Source organism: Ambystoma mexicanum, chromosome 6q (assembly GCF_040938575.1).
Source record: "Ambystoma mexicanum isolate Mex_15411 chromosome 6q, UKY_AmexF1_1, whole genome shotgun sequence".
Lineage (NCBI taxonomy): Eukaryota > Metazoa > Chordata > Amphibia > Caudata > Ambystomatidae > Ambystoma > Ambystoma mexicanum.
This window is the reverse complement of record NC_090937.1, coordinates 31,772,378-31,793,124: the sequence shown is the minus strand read 5'-3', so window position 1 is coordinate 31,793,124 and position 20,747 is coordinate 31,772,378. Positions and strand designations below refer to the sequence as shown.

Here is a 20,747-nt window from a genome sequence, read left to right as displayed (position 1 = left end):
GGGACTTTTTTTTTATTGTCCCTACGGTTCGGCCATGTATTTTTAAGCATAAATCGGTACATCGTAGAAAACTTTCCTATGGACCTTACCCGACTTTTCGTCCATTAACGCACTCGAAATCAGCTGCCATTTTCTGATAATCCTATCATTTCCCCCCATCGACCTGGCTCACCTGCTTTTGCGGCACTAAATCAAATCCCCCGCCCCTGAAACAGACTATCAAAACATTCATATTCCCCGCCTCTATCCGTGATGTGACTGTGCTGCGTAGGCAAACGCGCCCAGGCGTCTTCTACGCGACTCCACACAGAACCCGGAAACCAACACAGATCAGCTCACAACACAGCGCGCCACAATTCGGAATATGAAACTGTACTTTTAAATCAAACCGCAAGATTGTAAATTTGGTAAAGTACATTTATTTGACATCAAATGTTTAGAGAATATTCAGCGATTTTCATTTTTATTTGCTCACGTTCCAAAAAGTTCGTTTTGAGGCACGCGATGCTCCTTTGCTGTACACAGGGTCTTAGATCATCTCACAATACAGCGCCACAATTCGGAATATGAAACTGTGGTTTAAAAGCAAACGGCAAGATTGTACATTTGGCAAAGTACATTTATTGGACATCAAATGTTTAGAGAATATTCAGCGATTTGCATTTTTCTTTGCTCTCGATCCAAAATAGTTCGTCTTGAGGCAAGCGATGTTCGTGTGCAGTACACAGGGTGTTGGTTTACGATAAAATAAGCTCTTCGGTCGCACTGAAAATCGCATGGCTCTTCCAACAACGAGGCACTAGGCCACCACAACGGTCTGTATGTTGCATCTAGCCGTTAGTACCGCGTAAGGGCATACTTGTACTTGGCGATCGTCCCATAAAATGTTCAGGGTGGTAACCACCTTGCGCAGCCTTAAGAGCTGTCTTGGAATAGTCTTTGGCAATAGTGCTTAGAAGTCTCTTCAACTCTTCCCAAGAGCTCCTGAAGACTTGCTTTTTATAAGTCCAGCAATTCCTCCCTGTTGTATGCCTTTCTGAACATTGTCTCCAGACAGTTCTTATTGTCTGATATTCTCTTTAATCCGATTTGGATTGTCATTGCGACGAGGGAGATTCAGCCTGATGATGTACTCTTGGGTCTTAGGTCTTTGAATATCACTACTGTGACAAAGGCGATCACTCCCGAGGCTTTATTAAGTTGCCCCAAACCCCTACCATGACTCCTGTTGTTCCTGTTACCGGTAGCGTGTCTGGACTGCATCGCCGGTTATTCCTGGGGTGATGGGCTGACGCTGCGCTTCCTGTTTCCTTCATTCCACTTATTGAAGTGATTTGGGCTGCGCGGCTCCAGCATAGTTGTATGACCACACTGTCCACCTCCCCAAGGTCATGCCACTGATGGCTTCTGTTCCACTCTTCCACTCTCCACTCATCCACTGGTCATGAACTTGGCTTCCCCTGCAGTGCTCCATCGACCACTCCTTGCTCTCTCCACTGCTGGGGATCAGCTTTCCTGCAGCTTCATAGTCCCAGGTTCGAACGTCCCGTGCTGGGTTGCTTCACACCGGCTGCTCTTTCCCTTACCAGTCCTTTCTCTCTCTTTATTTCCTGTGACTGGATCAGCGTAAGGTTAAAGTACTTCTTTACGGTTGTTAAAGTAATCTTTATTGGAGCCAACTCTTCTCTTTACTATAGTAAAGCAACCTGCTCTGATTATGTAGGTTTCTTTGGCTATGCTTTGTCTTGGTCATATTACTTTGTGAGTCAAAGAGTCAAGAGCACTACCATAGCAGTAGTATTATCAGTAATTTCTGACCGGGACTTGGTCTCAAGGGAAAAGGGGTTAGGGAGTCCTTATCCCCTATGAGAGGTTTCTCTCCCTGTGAGGTCTTACATTTCACCACCCCTATGGTAAGTGTTGGGTAGCGGCCTCGCCTCCCTAGCCTTACAGGGAAACTGACGAGATCCTGTGAATCGTCACACAGTCCATGAAAACATGGTATATGAAGCTCAGAGCATCTTGGAAAGACTTTAACAGTATTCCTGAGCTTATAAATTTGCCTTCATGGTGAAGATATAGACTTACACTGCACGCTTTACTCAGTCACTTAAAATAGGTTTTGGGGGGCATAGTTCGTATCAGCATACAAAGCATAAGGGTAGTATGAGGGGAAAACCCCTATGGACGCTTATCTATTACTTTGAAAATAAACAACTTCTTATACTCTGGGTTAACAACTAGATACAGAATATGCATACCATGCGTTTCTAAATAGATACAAGCACCAGAAGAAAAACAACTTTCTGGCTAAGATAGTGTTCGTCATATGTTTCTTCCTTGACACGGCAGCTGGCTAATTTATGAAACTAGGGCTCTCCTACTGCCTTTTGTCAAGATGTATGCATCGGCATATGCTGCCCATTTGTGAAATAGGTTGCCCCGCAGCAATGGACATTTTTTTCATCTGATTCCCAGAGGAACTGATCATTCGTAGAAGATGTTGATAGCCCGACTGTTGTCAGCATAAAGATTAATTTAAATGTTTAGCTTGCTATTCCACCTATGTTCATTCTAATTAGCCTTCCAGTTTTTTCCAAGATGATTACCTAGTCTCAACGTGGCATAGAATACATTGTATGTGTGCATAAAATAGTTTATTAGGTCAACATGACGTGTGTTTTTCTCTTATGTACATTGTGACAGGCACATGTTTACACAGGTTCTAGAATAAATAAGGTGTTGTCTGATAGCACTATGATCTTAACCTGGCGTCGAGCCCTTCTGAGCCACACAACCTTCCAATATTTGCTTTGATAAAACAACTATGTTGGCAAGTTGCAACCTTAAAAGATGTTGTTACAGTAAAATGGAACTGTATGACTACAGTACTGTTTGAGATTCAGAAAAATGTCACTTTAACCAATAGTAGAAAGACACTGCAACGATGTGTCTTGGAAAATTCAAATAGGGTTAATATGACATCAGTGGACCTCAACTATCACAAACATGTAGGCATTACCGTACCGCAGAACAGTTAGAGAACCGGAGAGAAGTACTCGCAACCTGGCTCCCGGTTAGATTGCTTTCGTCCTTTTCCTCAGCAGCCATGCTCTATGGTGATAGCGGGCCACTGAGCATACCGTTGAGGGATTGAGGCCTTGCATAAGAAATTGCAGCAGCCCTGTTTATCTGATGGACCCATCCTGGATAACTCTTACGCCTAAATAATCAACGCTATCGACTTGTACGATTAAAATATCAATGTGAGCGAGACATTCTTTCCACGTTTCGGCTTAACTACCATCCACTTGGTTTTTTCTGCATTAATGCGAAGTCCCAGGTCCCTGGATTTCCTTAGAAAGATTGAATGCTTGAAAGGGATTCCTTCAGGCCCTGCGGTGTCGTTGTTATTAAAACAGTGTCATCCGCATAAAATAATGCTGGCTATTTAGTTGTTGACAATTTAGGGCATTCCTAACTCGTCGATAACCTCCTGTATATAGAGATTAAATAAAAGGGGTCCAGGGCGCAGCCCTGCCCAACACCCAAAGCCACCTCAAAGAATAATGTTTGCTCTGCCCGAATTATAGCGTACACAGGACACGGTTTTTGAGTAGTGATATTATACTAATCAAATAATCTGCTACTTTAAGCTTCACCAGCACCTGCCATAGTCAAATGCTGTCCTGAGGTCCACAAACAATATGTACAAATTTCTTTTTTATAGGACTAAATATTTTTGAAAGATAAGAGATAACATGGGGCTCTGATTCACTATCCCACTGCCCTTTTGGAACCCTGCCTGATGGACACTAATCACTGTGTTTTGTTCTAACCATATTTGAAGGTGATTCAGAATTGTTTTTCCAAACAACTTCCCAGCCCAGCCTTGCAAGGATATTGGTCTAAAATTGGCGGGACTGTCCCTGCCTCCCTTCTTAAATACCGGAATGATAACCGCCCTACGCCATGAGTCGGGGATCCAACCTGAGGAAAATACTGAGTTAAAAACCCAACATAATGTGGGTGCCCAGATGAAAACCTTGTCCTTGTAAGGGTCCGAAGGAATTAAGTGTGGGCCTGCCACTTTTCTATTTTTTGTAGAGGGTATTGCATCCTCTACGTCGTTGAGGGTAGTACATGGGTTATTGAAGCGTACTCTGTGTGGGTACATGAGGGACGGATTAGGGAAGATTCTGCAGCACACAGCTCACAAAAATGCGCCCGCCATCTATCCCCACCTTGCTACAAACCTCTTGAGAGTCCCCCTTATGGTCACTATCAGAAACTCATTTCTAAAACAGGACCTTGTCCCTTAGGTGATTGGCTCTATAAAGGAAAGACCATACCATTTCCCCATTAAATATTCATTCTTTTTGATGCTAGTTAAGCATTTATAATAAAATCTCAAGAAACTGAGCCTTGCTCTATCCATCCCCTTTGGGTCTTTGATGCAACTTTCCATAGCTCATTTTGCAGCTCTGCAGGACCCATCAAACCATGCCGTCCTCTTGGTGGATTTTTTTTAATTTGGCCGCAAGCGCCGAACCCTGCGGCTGAACATTAGCTTTCAGATTTTCATACTCGGACGTTATCAGAGTTACTGATTGCCTCGATGTTGGTTAGAATCAAGGCGCACAATCGCTGCCTCATCTCGGAAGGGTCTTTGCCCATTTCAAAGATCTTTGACCTGGACCCGTAGTCTCTTCGGAACAGCGACCCTGCTAAGGGACCTTCCTTCCCTGGGATAGCCCAAATTATGTGGGCTGCTAGCGGATGGTGGTTACTTTCAGACTTGTCGATGACTCTAAACCCGCCTACCCTTGCCCACGCCGAAGCAGAGATGAATAGATGAATATATAATCAATTAGAGAACAGCCCTTAAGCTCAATACAAGTTTTTTGGGTGGGTTTGGTTAGTAGCAAATCTGCCATTAAAGGCTCTTAGTTTAAGATTGTACAAAATGGATGAAGTTTTGGCAGCTATGGGATGCACTGATAATGGTCGGTGGACCACCAGGTCCGGAATATTCCAAGCTTGATCTTGGTCACCCTGCAAACCTTCCAACAGGTCAGTTGGTTCCAATTGAAGATTAAAATCACTCACCATCAATGTAAAAGAGTGTTGTAACCCCACGGCTTCATTGGCGGCGAACGCCTTTTGTATAGTTTCCATGCAGGCCATTCCCTTCGAATTTGAGGGTCTATTGTAAATATTAAACATAGTGTCTTTCGGGGGTTACGTTTAATGTAAAGCATAAGGACATTGGGAGAGTGAATATACACCATCCTCACCTTCCAGCTATGGAGGACTCGATCCAAACCATTAGCCACCCCCATGGCCTACCGTTCCGCCCTTGGAGGCCGGCGCGCACAAAGAATTACCAGGCACACAGCCCAGCTCTCCTGCAAAGCAATTATGCTATAACCACCAATGCAATCAATCCACATAGTGTTCTAAGTGCCTGTTCACCCCAGCAATATTCCAAGAGACTGGCGTGAACCCCCTGTTTACTAGCCACAGTAGACAGAACTTCACAGAGTCAATCGGATGCATCTGGTTGAGGTTGATCTCGGGATATGTTGGTGGCTTAATAATACTTGCTGCCTGCTTTCTCTTGTTCCCCCATAAGTTGATAGCGGCACAGGTTGAGAACCAGGAAGCCTACACTAGAGGCCCTGAGGAAGACTCTCCTGGTTACTTATACAAATGTGCCGTTTTAAGGAGGAATGATCATTGGAAGGCCGAATGTGGCACACTGAAGTTATAGCCTATAGAAAATAAAATACCTGAACATTTCGACAGTAGTGAAGAAAGCTTCATTAAAGCCCATTTGTGGGCATTGTTCCACTTTCTTAGTTCTATTTGAGCTATGTCACTGCTGCAAATAGATAACTGCGGTATTGATCCCCACATGCACAATAAAGTAGTACAGTTTAAAAATGGGCTATCGTATCTTGGTACAAGTTCTTCCAGTCTCACCGACATGGATACAAGAGGTTAACCTGCGACTCCTTCTAGGTTTTGCAAGCACTATTATATTGTGACTGTTGGTTAAAATTGGATCTCTTTGGATTGGTAAGGAGGCCCTTTGCATAAGGAGGTTGGCAGGAGCAAAGTGACGGTGGGCCGTTAGAGGTTTGGACCAACTCCGGTTCTCGCTGAACAACATCCGAGTAAACTGTTTTTTTGGAGGTCTTGCTGCCAGGCAGGTAGCCTGTTTTAGGTGCAGACCTTGGAGTGTCACCTGTCTGACTGATCCATCCCTCTGCTCCATTGTAATCGATACATTTGTGATGTCATGGGTGTTAGTCTTAGCAGTGCATGGTGGTGGCGCAAGTTATGGTTGCTTAGGTTACCATAACTGACGAATTTCTGGGCTTTTTTGGTTTTACTTGTAACCATAATATGGATAGGTTGTTATTAGTGCAAAGTAAGTGTAATGTTCCTTTCAAGTACTTGTTGCACTGAATTTGGTTTTTCTTAAGGCAACTGAAACATATCGTCCCTTTTACAACGTTTTTTGTCAGTGAATGTCATATCTTTTTAGTAGTGCATCTTACCCATAACGTCCCTTTAGCAATGTTTGTGTGAGAGGATTGCATAGTTTTTTACTAGTGCAACTTAACCATAATGTTCCTTCAGCAACATTTTATCAGTGAATTGCATAGGTTTTTAGCAGGATACCCTTTTTGAAGATGCACTGTACAACATACTGAACCTGTGGGCACCATGTTAATGCGCACAGCAGTCTTGTAGCATGCGTCTAGTCGCAGACATCGGGCGGCATCCAACCTGCTCAGAAAAGGCAGGGGCTCTCTTACATAGTGGTACCGTTGGCATGTACATAAATTGTGAGGTAAAATAGAGTAGGTCTGCAAACTGTGTACTTATGAAGCAAACAGCACAAATATATAAGGGCCTACACCATAACTGAATACACCAATAACAGAAGTGAAGTCTCCCTTCAACAATCTTACCTCACTGCTACTGTGCATGGGAACAAATAACGAACGGCCATAGTCGCGACGGGAAAGTACTAAGACCAGAACATCACTGCAACGTAGCAAGCACAATACAGTTTGTCTGATAATTGTGCAGGTGGTGCAGGTTACAATAGTACAGAAGCATAAGGTTTTTTTTGTGTGTACGTAGCAATGGCAAGCACCTTACAGTAGCTGAAAGAAAAAATCCCTCATGACGCAATGACTTAAGATACTAACCCCATTGGTACTCACACTAGTGTAAAACGCAAATTATGTGATATATATTGCTTCATGTACACCTAACACATTTTCTTTTCTGTAAGAGAACATATTGGAAAGGAAAGCAAGGCAGCACAAGCGGCACCCCTTCCACAACAGCATACGGCATATGAAAGGAAAGAAACTCTGTAAATATCAAAATGGACAGCCTGGAAGCCAAAATGGAAGAATTGGTGAACAATTGTTGCACCTTAAAAGATTTGTACAAGGGTATATTATGGGCAAAATAAAACAGCACGGCCAGCACTTCGCCCGTTTACCCCTTCCCCATGTCCCAGCCCACCATCTCCTCAAAATCCATGTGATGGGAGACGTGACGATGATACTGAAATCCCTTCCTCCCCTCACAACCAACTTGGGAAAATCCCCAATTCCCCACAATAAGTATCCACTTCTTCTACCCCCTTCCCTTTCCTATTGGTGTGTATAAATGTGTTCCAGTAAACATTGATATTTAAATTGTTGCTCAGTGTATGTGTTTTTTTTTGTTTTTTTTTTAAATGGTTATGACTGAGCGCCACACAGTCCTCGTAGGAATGACCGCAATTTAGCAAAAGGTAGGTGTCCAGGCACCCCGCACCTGCACGGCCTATTCTCAATGACAATGGAGGCATCCGTACGACACCAGCATGACCTGCATTTCCGCATGTTGTGCACCACCTATAATTACATGTGGCAGCGGACGTTTTGTTCATTGTGCAAGTTCACGGATGTGTATCTGTTCCTCTGTGTCCTGGTAACACCGACACTGTGCAGCATATGCAAACAAACTTTAATTAGTTTGAGCCACCCACCCACCCACGTCCTACAGGTAGCTATACAGATAAACATCCCACCTGCTATACCCTATAAACACCCAGCGTCTCCCAAAACGGTTGGCGCACATGTGTCGCACTATTGCTCAGTAGAGAAGTGTTAACGGTGTGCATGGGACACATATGCACATGCGTACAATGTATTTTGCCCAGAAATGCGTCCTGCGGACAGCCGTCACACGGGAGAACAATGGCCACATCACCATGCGACTGCAGCCACGCTGCTCATGGGCCCTTATTTCGGAGACACGATCCGGACCCTAGGACAGCTGAAAAGTACAGTGTTGTGCAATGTACAGAGTGTTTTCCGGAAGGTACACGCTTACAAACACACCACAATGTGCCATTGCACATGTATTTATGTTTTCCAACAATGTAGGCCCGGTTTCGGGTGCAAGTTCTTCACAGCAGCCCTACAAAAGGCCACACCCCAGAGCTGCTCCGCAGTTTGTAGCTTTTCAGAACAGAGTAGCTGGCCACATTGCTTTGCCCTGTAAGTGATGTTGGACCGAATCTGCTGTGCTACATTGCCTTTGCAAGTAATGGCAACCATGTCAGCTAGGCTCAGTACGCACAGTAATGGAGGAAAGTATAAACAGCCCTTCTGTGACCCACTCCCTCAGTTGCGATAGTCCCCACTGTCCCATTCCCATGGGTAGCATGCTGAAAACTGTAGTATGTGGCACGTGCGTTTCCCGATAAAGCAAAAATATTCCTTCTTCCCTTTCCACTTTCTTCTTTCCAGCACGCCGTCATTGGGTACTGGTAAAATATTCCACATGCATCCACCAATCACATTGAAGAGCTCTCCATGTAACAGTATCAGTTCTGTACAACAGTCCTCCGCGTACACACCACACCCAGAAACATTATTTCGCAATACCTCAGCCTCCACAGTCCCATTTCCATGGCCATCCTCAAAATCACTGGATGTAAATTTCGTGCTGCGTGCGGGCGGGGGGGGGGGATACATTGCAACCAGGGTAGGGGATTTCATTTTTAGTGGCGGTTCTGAAAAGAGCCTTTTTTATTTTAAGGTGCTTCTAAAAAAACAGTTTTTCCGTTTTTTATTTGATTTTGTGTGTTCTTGTGCTCACATTGTTACAGTAAACTCTTCAACGCATCCTGTAGATGGGCAAACAAAACAGCATTACCAAAGGGTGACAACGAAATCCACAACTAATGAGGTCATTGTTGCAGAACATCCCACGAGCGGCCACAAAATCACACATGCTTCTGTTGAAGAGACACCTTCCAACCCCTGGCTCGGAACAACATGCATTAGCATTGTCCCATACTCTTCTTGGTGTTATGGATGAGAAAAGCACCTGGGCAGTGGGAAAAAGCCTCTTCACTACATTCAGCAACCTCTCAGTCGACAGAACAAACCTAAACAAGCCAAGTAACCCAAATGCATGCCCCGTAGTGCACAACATCAATACGAGCCGAAGTGGCCAGGCCTCTGCAAAGTGCATGCATATCGGCGAAACTGCAGTCGTAGACCGCGCTCCACAATGCGTCCACTCCTTCCAAACCGAAATTGCCATCAAAGTTTCTTTCCAGGGCATACCTGTGCAGATCTAACACAACGGCATCACCTAAAGTCAACACAATGCATTTCTCCATGTCAGCCATCCTCACTACACAGAGTAATGTAACGCAGTATGACCGCCCCTTCCTGTGAACCACACCCTCAGTACCTGATTGGATAATCCCCACAGTCCCATTTCCATTGGCCAGCATGGTGAGAAGCGCAGAATGTGGCATGTGCGCTTCCCAAAATACAGCGAGGGGCCCGCCCCAGTAAAGCAGGAGCAGTCCTTCTTCCCTTTCCACTATTGTCTGTCCACCACTACCTCATTGGTTACGGGTAAATAGTCGCACACGCATCCACCAATGCCATCCAAGACGTTCGCATCTAACACTGTCAGTTCTGCACAACACTTCATATGTACCGTTACAAATTCAGCCTGCAAGTGTCCTGCCATTGGAAAGCACGTCCAGTAAAAGATTGCAAGATTTGTGCATTCACATTCATCCACATGAGCACCCATCACCATAAAATTCAGGTATGAATACTTTTTCTTCAGTATGTTTACAACTCTGTTATAAGTGCCTGTGTGCACGGTATCTGCCGCTGAGCGTCCATTACATTCTTAAAAAGCATACTGTTTTTTCTCCCCTCCCCTACCATCAAGTGGCACTTCAATGGTATGTGCTTGCAAAGTTTTCATTTACCCAAGTCATACATTGCAGTATTGAAACAGGGACTCCCTTCTTTCCTTTGGCCGCTAACCCATCTCCTACATAAATGGTAAAAATATTGCACCTAAACCAGCACTGAATGTATCTTAGCAACCTAAAGCAAGCTCCCAAAAGGTCACTGTCTGCACAGCTGTGGTTCTCTTTAGTCTGGACTATTGTAACAGCCTCTTTTTAAATCTGCCCGCTTCTACTCTCTGCCTTCTGTAATTCATCAAGAAGACAACTGCGGAAATTGTCCTTGGCCTCAAGCCCAGGGATCGTATCTCTCCTGGACTGAAAAGTCTGCAATAGCTCCCATTGGCTGTGAGGAATAAGATGCAAACCCTCTGCATTATACACAAGGCCTTCTGGGCCCTGGGATCTCAATACCTTCAACTCCCACTTCCTATATATCTCCCTGCTTGAGCTCTTCCCTCATCTGCCTCCAACTCCCTCAGGGTCAGTCCCTTCTGCAAGCAACCAGTTGGTGGTGGATCTCTTTCATCGGCTGGGGCCTCCCTCTGCAACATCCTCCCTGACACTTGAGGAGAACCATCGCCAGTTCCGGTAGCACCTCAGTCTTTCTCTTTGTCTGCTTTTTCTCCTCCTCTCCCCGGCTGACTTCCTGGCTGAAACTGATTCTGCACTGATTACCTGGCCACTCTCTGATGTCGTGCCCAGGCCACCTCCCCACACCAGTCGCACCCCTACACTGCCTTTCTGGCAAACCCTGCACTTGGGGACTGTTTTCTGTATCCCTAACAGTTCCTTCACCACCTGATGTTTGCACTTATCCTTGCACTTGGCACAATCGGGGCGTATGTTTACTTATTGTCATTTGTTATTCTTCCCATGTACTGCACTTTCCCCTCCCCCTACCCATGCAGTTGGGCGATCTGAGTGACTCCTGGCCTAGTAGGTTCGTTGTCTGTCTCCCCTCTGTTTGCCTTCCTTGCCTTGTTGCGCCTTGCAAAACTTGTGTATAGGCGCATTATAAATGCCATATCAGACAATTTCACATCATATGATATCATACACACATTGCAATCATAACAGGATGCCTGTCACTTACCTTGTACACTTCACAGGTTTTTTTTTTTTCTGCAGTACCCCACTTACTACAAACTTTTCAAAGATTATCGCACAAAAGCAGCACTGAATGCATGTTACCAACTTCAAACAAGTACATACAGTGCATGCATTCAAACAGGATGCCTGCCCCTTACATTGCACACTTCCACCATAGGCTTCTGCACTTCTTTGTACAAAGAGACCTTCTGCCACAGTTTTTGCATACACACCACAGCCACTAAACTTATTAATCAATGCCTTACCTCAACAGTCCCATTTCCATGTCTCCCATCCTGAAAATGGGCGGATGTGGCACGTGTAATATTGAAACTACTGCAGAATCTGCAGAGTTTTCGTGCTGGGGGTCGGAGGGGTTGTGAAACCGGGTAGGGGATTGGGTCTTCAGTGGTCCCTCTGAAAAGTATTTTTTTTTTATATATGTTTGCAACAACTATTTTGTTTTTTTCCCTTTGTATGAGTTTCTGTTTGCTTCTCCTCCTTCAATTCTTACCAAATTATGGTCAACGCTTCTTGCACAGTGTAAAAGAAAATAGTATTGCCAATGGCGTTCAAAGAAATGCCATTTGCATGGAAGTAGTGTATATTTTGCAACTTCATGCTCTCATAGTGGATGGAGAACATCCCATTAGTACACATAAATGCAGACATGCTTCTGTTTATAAGACATCTTCTGAGCTCTGGCTGGGGACAAATTACACCAGCATGGTCCCATACTCCTCTTGGTGGAATGGTTGAGAAAACGACCGTCGCAGTGGGAAAAATCTGCATAATGCATTCATCAACTTCTTCAGGTGACGGAGCAAACATCCACACGACATGTAACCATAATGCACCACGACAACTTGAACAGTAACGGTAGAGGCCATTTATCTGCAAAGGCGCGAACCATTTTGCCGAAACTGCACACATAGAGACTGGCCCACAATAGGTCAACTCCTTCCAACCCGAAATTAGCAGCTAGGCCTCTTTGCACAGCATACCTGTGCAGATTTTGTACAAAGGTATCACCCACAATCAGCACTGTGTGTCTCTCCATCTCTACCAACCTCATTACACAGAGAATTGGGAAAAAGTAGTACCGCCCTTCCTGTGAACCACATCCCTGACACCTGATTCCATAATCGCCACAGTTCCATTCACATGCCCACCATGCTCAGAATGGCAGGATGTGGCAGGTGCGCTTTCCCAGTTACAGCGATAGCTACACCCCCGTAAAGCAGGGACAGTCCTTCTCCCCTCTCCACTGTTCTTCTTCCAGCAATCCCTCATTGAGTATTGTGAAATATTCACGCATGCATGCAGCAATCACAGCACAGAACTCTGCATCCAACACTATAATTTCTGTACAGAACTCCATATTTACTGTTGAACACACAGAGTACACGTCGCGTGTGCTTCCAAAGCACCTTCAGTACAAAGTTTCTGGAAAAACAAAAAAAAACTATTTCAGCATCCAAAATCATCCAGAGCGGCATCCATCATGCCTTCGACCATGCACACTAGTCTACTGCTTGCCCACACCCAGCACAACATAATGGAGCCATGCATGCAAACATGTGGCCAGAAACCCCAATCCACAAACGTAACATAGCCAGCAGCACTTCTGCCCAACCCCAGTACATAACACAGCGATACATGGAAACATGTAACAGCAGATTCCACAAACATACCAATGCCTCCACCACCCCTACCCACTTCCATTCACAAAGTATTGTCACTGCCAGCCAAACCACACAATCTTCACAACATTGGGCCTACTCCCAGGAAGCTAAACAAACCAGAATATCCAAGCACATAGAAGATTCACTTCAACCCTGCCCTCTTCTATACTGACAGTGTTCCAACAATGCACCAAGGACTTTTCACTGCACAATCTCCAGCCATACACCAAAAACCGGAGAATGTTCTAACAATGACTGCACCCATGGAACCAACCTTATAAGCATGTCAGCGCACTTGTGGTGCGCTATGAAGAGTCAAATGTGCTCCACAACCATTCTGTAAAGGTAATCCAGCCATTCATGGCAACATGTCACCTAGTACCACAATCCACACACGTACCACAGCCACTGGCACTCCTACCCATCCTCTGCACCGTTATACAGCTATGCATAGAAACATGCACCTTTTAGAGGAATCTACAAACTTAACACAGCCTCTGGCACTTCTACCCTCTTTCATTCACAAACGATGGTGTTACTGCCAACCAAACCAACCAACAATATATGCATTTCAGCTGACTTCTGATGCTCTATGAAGTCTACAATGTGCTCCACAACCATTCGGTAAAGGTGAGTACCCGCTGACAGAGGCAGTCTAAACTGCATTGCTGCGGTGGGTGTGGGCAAGGCCATGCACCCAATAGTCTAGGCCTTGCCCACACCCACCGCCACTGCTACCCAACCTCTGCACTGTAATACAGCTATGCATGGCAACACACAAAAATTAGCAGAATCTACAAACATAACACAGTCTCCGTCACCCATACCCACTTTCATTCACATAGTATGGTGTTACTGCCAACCAAACCACATTTTTCCCCTAACAGTGGCCCTGCTCCCATCACTCTATTCAGTACACAAAAGCAATTCCTCATAGTGCAGTACAGTAGTCAGCACTCCGTGCAATGGACACTTTGCAATCCTATGAAATATGCAGTTCACCCCTATCCAATTCTAGGCCCACACTATTTAAATACTACACCCCCTTCACACACTGCAGTATCCAAGCACATAGAAGATGCACTTCCACCCTACCCTCTTCTATGCTGACAATATTCCAACATAGCACTCAGTGGACACACTGCAGAACTGTTCACTCCATTAGCTGCAGCCATGGAGTAAACACTGTAGGATGTGCTACCAAACACCACACCCATGGCATGAACAATGTATGCAATGCTGATGAACCACACACAGAAGGCAACAAAGTCAAACCTAATTGCTACCACAGCACATAATTGGCGGTGTAAGGCCTCCATCCGTGCATCGAATGGGCTATGGGTTTACCACATGCAACACACTGGAGTACACGCTATCTTACAATGTGCATGTCATGTGCAATGCACTCCCCTTCTGCAATTGACCAGTCACCACGGAAAGAGGTCTCTGCACTAGCTATCATGCCGTAACAAAGCCTGCCTGAATTCAGCACACATGGTAATCGCCGGTGCAGAGACCCGCGAATTGGAGCTGTATGCACGGATACTTGAGGTACATCAACTTCTTCGTCCACCTATTAACATATCTCAGATGAACCACTTCTCATTCCCCCACCCTTTCTATCCCTTCTTCCCACCACCACATGGGGTAATATATGTTTTGCAATGTCCTCCGCTTCTGCAATTCAGCTCCCACCAGTTACCACGGTGAGAGGTCGCTGCACGAGTTATCGTGCCATAACAAAGGCTGCCTGCATTCACCACACATGGTAGTCACCTGTGCAGGGACTGGCAAATTGGTGCAGTACGCTTGGATACTGCAGGCACACCACCGTCTTCGTCCACCTAATAATCGCACATCTCTGATGAACCACTTCTCTCTCCCCCACCCTTTCCATCCCTTCTTCCCACACCACATGCCGTACATTATGTTTGTCAGTCCCTTTCGGCGCTACACTATTCTCCGATACACCATGGCAGCGTTTCCCAAAAACATTGACGCACAGCACGCTTCCCTCCAGCCAACCACCAACCGCGTCCAATGTTTGCCGACATCCTGGCGTACTCCAAGCCAATGAGACGTTTGTTTGCGGAGCGAACAGGAATATGGGTCTGCGAAGCGGAGCCGGATATCACTAATTTTTTGAGACATACTTTTCAGTTCTTTGCAACAAAAGTAGTGGTTGGAGTTCCACCAAATGCACAAAAGCACGCTTTCGGAACCAAGCCCCCGCTCCTGCGCAAATTTCGTTAAAATCCGTCCAGCTATTTTAGGCTGTGGCCATGCGCAAAGTTTTTTCCCATTCAGTCTATGGGGGGGAAAAATAACTATGCCCCCCATTGCACGAAACCTCACCAGGCCATTTACTTTTTTTCCAAAGTTTTGTGAGGATTCCTCCAGGGGGAGCGAAGTTATAAGCCGCTGAAAAAGTGGTCTTTCTTTGGGTTTAGCAACTTAACCATAAGTACACCCCCGCTAGTGCGGGCCGTGTAGTATATATATTGTTCACATAGCAATTTGTGGCCAAGGAGCAGAACTTCTGCAAAGAATACATCTCCATCTACAGACCAAAAACATCCCTGAGTGGTGGATCAACTTTTTCAAACATATTAACGAAACTCTGGAACACGCTCCCCAGAGGAATACACACAACTGAAGAATGCGGGACCTTCAGGAAAGCAGTGAAAACATGGCTCTTTAACACGCTGAGCTAACTTGCCAGGCCATGGGCCATTGTCGAAGAGAGACCAAACATTGTTGACCACAGCAAAATTGGTTTTGGGTTGCTGAACAAGGTACCTGTGCGACTGTCCTTCAATCCTATGCCATGAGGATCACATCTATTTTTCTCCACTAAACAAAATAAAAAAACTCCATACTCCCACCAGCACTGACACCAAAAGGCAGAATATCACACCTCTGCTAGTAACTTGCACAACTAATGCACCCTTAAACCACGGGCACACCAGGCCTCCCAAATGGACTCTGGCACTTCCGTGACCACCAACCGTTACCACCTAAAAATTAAAAAAACAGTGATATTTTTAAAACACAGTGACATTTTTTTTCTAAAATGAAACAAACAGCACCTCAGCAAAAACACTTGTGTGTTCTCCCTCTCTTCCCATTAACAAACCCACCCTTCCACTTGTTTTCATATCTGCCAAAGCACCTGGTGACCATGCAAGTGGCAACATTGCGTGGTTTAAATTCCACTAACGTAACCTGCATCTCTAACACCCCTTCCACTGGAGTTTGGGAATCTCTGTGGAAAAGTCTGGTCTGGTGCGCTGAAGCCTACTGGAAATGTCCTTGTCCTGGGTTGTGTGTAGTGTGCGCAGTCTAGCAACCCCTACTACTGCCTGGCCTGGTGATGTGAACGCTGAACATTTTCTAGAGTGTGGTTTGAACCCGATCAAGAGAGGCAAAGGTATTCATGTATTTTCTTAACTCCTTCAAGGACTTAGCCGTTATCCTCTGGACTTTAGACTTCCGTTAGCTTTTAAATATTCATGTGAAATAGATGCATTAGCGTATCCAAGAAAGGCGGTTATTGCTTTCTACAGGGTCTAGGGTACCTCTTGAGGATTATACTGTCTCCACTGTTCCAGGATCTGCACTACAGGGACTGATGTACATAATATGTTGTCCTGGCAAGTATTCAGGCTTTATCCCCCATGGTAATGGGGTGGCTTTATCTGGTAAAGAACACTGCAATCTTGGGGTCATTGGATGCGGTAGTCAAAGACTTTCAGGGGAGAGAAGGCCTAGGGCACTTTTCCTTCATCATGTATATAATCACAACAGCTGGTATAGGTCCCCACTCCCACACTTCAGTTGAACAGTACAATGAGGTTAGAAGGAGATTACAACTGGAATCCTCCAACTAAGTTTGGCCCTCTGCACAGTAAATTATAGTATCATTGATTATGGTGCAACCAACCCCAACATCACCCTCATTAAGGCAGGGGAATCGTGATCAGGATCCCTAGGCAATTGTCCCAGAGCCACTGATATTTTGGCTCGATTTCCCATCTTGTCTCAAGGCCAGAACTCCCGGTTTTCCAAACGACTCTAACTCTTTGTGAGTCTCCTTGAGGCTCTCCTGGTACTTTGGAAATCTGCTGTGATGCCCTCCACCAGGAGACAAACTCGCAGGACGACCAAAGTTCTAGCTGCCAAATACTTCTTCACTCTGTCCTGGGTCAATGCAGAAAATATGTCTGTGAGGGACCAACCTTTATAGATGGAAAGGTGATTGTCAGCATATGCCACACTTAGATGGCATCCTCAGGTTTAGCCTGCATCGCATGTAGATAGAATTGTAAATGTTAGCATGTGCCACACTTAGATGGAATCCTCAAGTTTGGCCTGCGTCGCATGTAGATGGAATTGTGAATGTTGGCATGTGACACACTTGGATGGGATTCTCAAGTTTAGCCTGCGTTGCATGTAGATAAAATTGTAAATGTTAGCATGCGCCACACTTGGGTGGAATCCTCAAGTTTAGCCTACGTCGCATCTTTATAGAAATGTAATTCAATGATCGATATACAACTCTCCTGCCAAGACTAACCAAACGTGCAATCATGAATCAATAACCAACCCACTAAATACTTCAATCCTCTGCATACACCCCTCAAACCCGAACCAAACACAACCATAAACCTTAAACGCAGAAAACGGCACAAACTTCACTACACTGCAACAACAACAAAAAACGCACATAGTCTTGCACAACAGCACATGACGACTACCGACCGTAAAACACCCCAAGACCAGCCAACGGACCCACCGAGCTGAGGCTGCCAACAGCACATCACTAGTATCTTGCACTTTTCCAGCTCATTCCCACTAACTCACCCCCCCTCCCTTTTTCATAGCCGCCAGAGCACCAGGGGACCACTCCGGTGGTGATAGTGCGCGGTACAAATATACTTTAACATTAACATCTACTTACTGTTATCCTATGTATTGCACTGCTCCCACTCCTTTCCTCCCTGCACTTACCCCCTCCCAGACACTTACACGATCTCAATGTCACCTGGCCTAGTAGGATCGTTGTCTCCGTCTTCCCTCTGTTTCCCCCCACCTTGCCTCGTCGCGCCTTGAAACACTTGTGTATAGGCGTGTTATAAATACCATATCATATCATATATCCCACATGTCTAACTTTTTTAATTTGCTCACAATATAAATAAAACATCTCAATGCAGAAGTGCAAACTTACATAGATTTGAAAAGTGGTCTGGCTCAGCTAAGTATTCGTCTTGATAAACAAGACTACATTCAGCAGTGTGACAGGATCTGGGACTGGACCCTGTCAAGAGACAACAGGGACACCTCCCAACCTTGGGGCCTACCAGGGTGAAACCCAAAGCCAGCCATGTCCCAGAGGCAGAGAGTGGGAGTTCGCAGAGTGAAACCCCCTCATGTGCCTTGAATGTTAATGGCCGTACCAAACTCAGTACTTGGAGGCATCATATGACAGTTTCTGGCCACAGTTCTCTCCTTTTTCCGGACAGAAACTCCCTGAATGCGCCTGGGCACAATCAAGTAAACCTGAACTGTAACCAGAGGAATGTACTAAAAAACTGTAATGGTGTGGGATTTTTCTGGCCAAACATAAATGAGACAGCCAGCACCTTATCAACCAACCCCAGACGGACAGAAAACGATTAGTTGGGGCAACAGAATTCAAACTGCGTGAAAATGAACTAAAGAGGAGCAGAAGAGACTCAATAATCCTCTCCAAATTGATTAGGAAGCAAAATGTACGAGCACATGAAGAAAACCACCAAGGAAACGAGCAGCCTGAGCACATGACTGCTACTCTGAAAATATAGATTGACAAGGGAGGGGGCTAACAGGGGGGTCTTGAAGCTTTGCACCTGTGTAACCCATCCCCTGGGGAAAGAATAGCCACAAATTGGCCCATAGTCATGGGAGCGCTGGAACCAGTGAGGAGCCTGGTGGGGGAATTGAAACGGGAAGAGAAGAGTGAATACGAGTGTAGGTTCTAAGGGTGAGATCAGGAGGAGTGAAGGTGGACTGAGAGACCAGGCAGAGGATGGACAGTTAAATGGAGTGCTGAAGAGTTGGTGGCGGAGTTGATGTAGAGAGTAGGTAAGTTACCAGTTGTGTAGTCTGGTGGTGGGGGTGTAAAAGGTGAGGGAGAAGGAGAGAAAGATTTAGAGAGGGGGGAAACTGTAGGGGGTATTGGAGGAGGGGATTGGTAGTGTATGGTAGGGTGTGGAGAGGTGCAAGGCAGTAGTTGGAGTAGTGGTGAGGAGACCAGACAGTGTGAGTGACGGCAAAGGAGGTAGCAGGCGAGTGAGAGTAGAGGATGTGGCAGAAGGAGTAGTGAGATCAAGGAAAGGAGAGCGAAAAGGGTGCATGAGTGAGAGAACAGAAACAGGCTATTGGTTACTGCCAGAAGCAAAATCATAATTTCATAGTGAGAGAACATAGGGAGTGTTCCATTAGGGACCCATTAGAAGTCTCCTGGAGGGTGTCTGATGAGGCTTTTTCTTTTATGCCCTCACCTATACCTAGAAAATAGGGGTTACTGATTACTAGTTGCCTAATCTGGGATTATGTAAGCCTTTACCATTTGCAGAATAAAAACCCTCGAAACAGCTTTGAGTCTGTGAGTTATTGACACCATTGTGACCGCAATAAGCTGTAGAATATGTAACTCTGACTTTAAAGACTTTGAAGTTTGAGTTTGAAGTTTTTGTCTCTTCCACACACATTGACTACCTCTGGTACTTGTTTTTCATGTACTAGTATCGTGCTGGAACCAACAATATTTTTTCGAGTTGAGAATAAGTATTTTCTTCTGAAGCAAGAATGAGTTTTGAATACCTGGATGATAGAATCCCAGTATGACATGAATGATGGAAATTAAATGTTGATCATTTAACTTGTTGATCAAATCGAACCTGTCTATAGTTAATTAAATCTGAATGCACTCATTTTTTTGTTACAGAAGACATGTCAAGCAGTGGCTCGGCAGAGGACCAGAAACAGCTAGCTCTGCTGGTGATGGAAACCTTGACCGTTCTTCTCCAAGGATCAAACACGAATGCAGGTAGTTAGTTATATAGTTGTCGTTTGTTGGTTTCTGTGTGTCCTGGTGGCCCCGGCTATTTCTCAAGAAGACTTTTGCACATCTGAGGTAAACCAAGTGGTGTTGCCGGTTGGGTTCAATTCTATCTCGGCATTTATTGTCATCAGTTTCCCATTTTACTGCACAAATGTTGCTAGGATGCATTCTGTCATCATAAATTGTATTCAAGCTAGTACATTATCTAAATTGACATTTTGTTTGAAATGTGCTGTGATAAATTCTATGGATCCCTCACCATATCCCTGCCTAAAGTCTCCTCCTGGAGAAAGGCAAACGCTTCCTGATCCTTACCCTGGGGTGGTGCTTTGTGGGAGGATCACCTGGGAGGAGAGAAGGTTCAGGGAGGGAGGTGGGAGGAATCAGTGGGGTGAGACACAGTATTTACCTTCCTCAAAGGAAAAGAAATTGCAACTGCCAAAATATATAATCGCTTGTTGCCTCAATAATCTAACTCTTCCACCTATTGAACACCTAAATGTGGGTAAAATCAGCCAAAACTCCTGTGGTATACAAGTGAATAAAACCCATTCTCAAG

General features: G+C 45.1%; 1 protein-coding gene across 5 annotated transcripts in view; it reads left to right on the top strand.

Annotated features, from left to right (window-relative positions):
- WDFY3 (WD repeat and FYVE domain containing 3) overlaps positions 1-20,747 on the top strand; it is a 2,538,776-nt gene that overhangs the window by 597,543 nt on the left and 1,920,486 nt on the right. For all 5 annotated transcript variants that reach the window (XM_069630405.1, XM_069630406.1, XM_069630403.1 and 2 more), the window contains one exon: positions 20,072-20,173. In XM_069630405.1, coding sequence (XP_069486506.1) covers positions 20,072-20,173 — 102 coding nt within the window. The remainder of the gene's footprint in view (positions 1-20,071; positions 20,174-20,747) is intronic.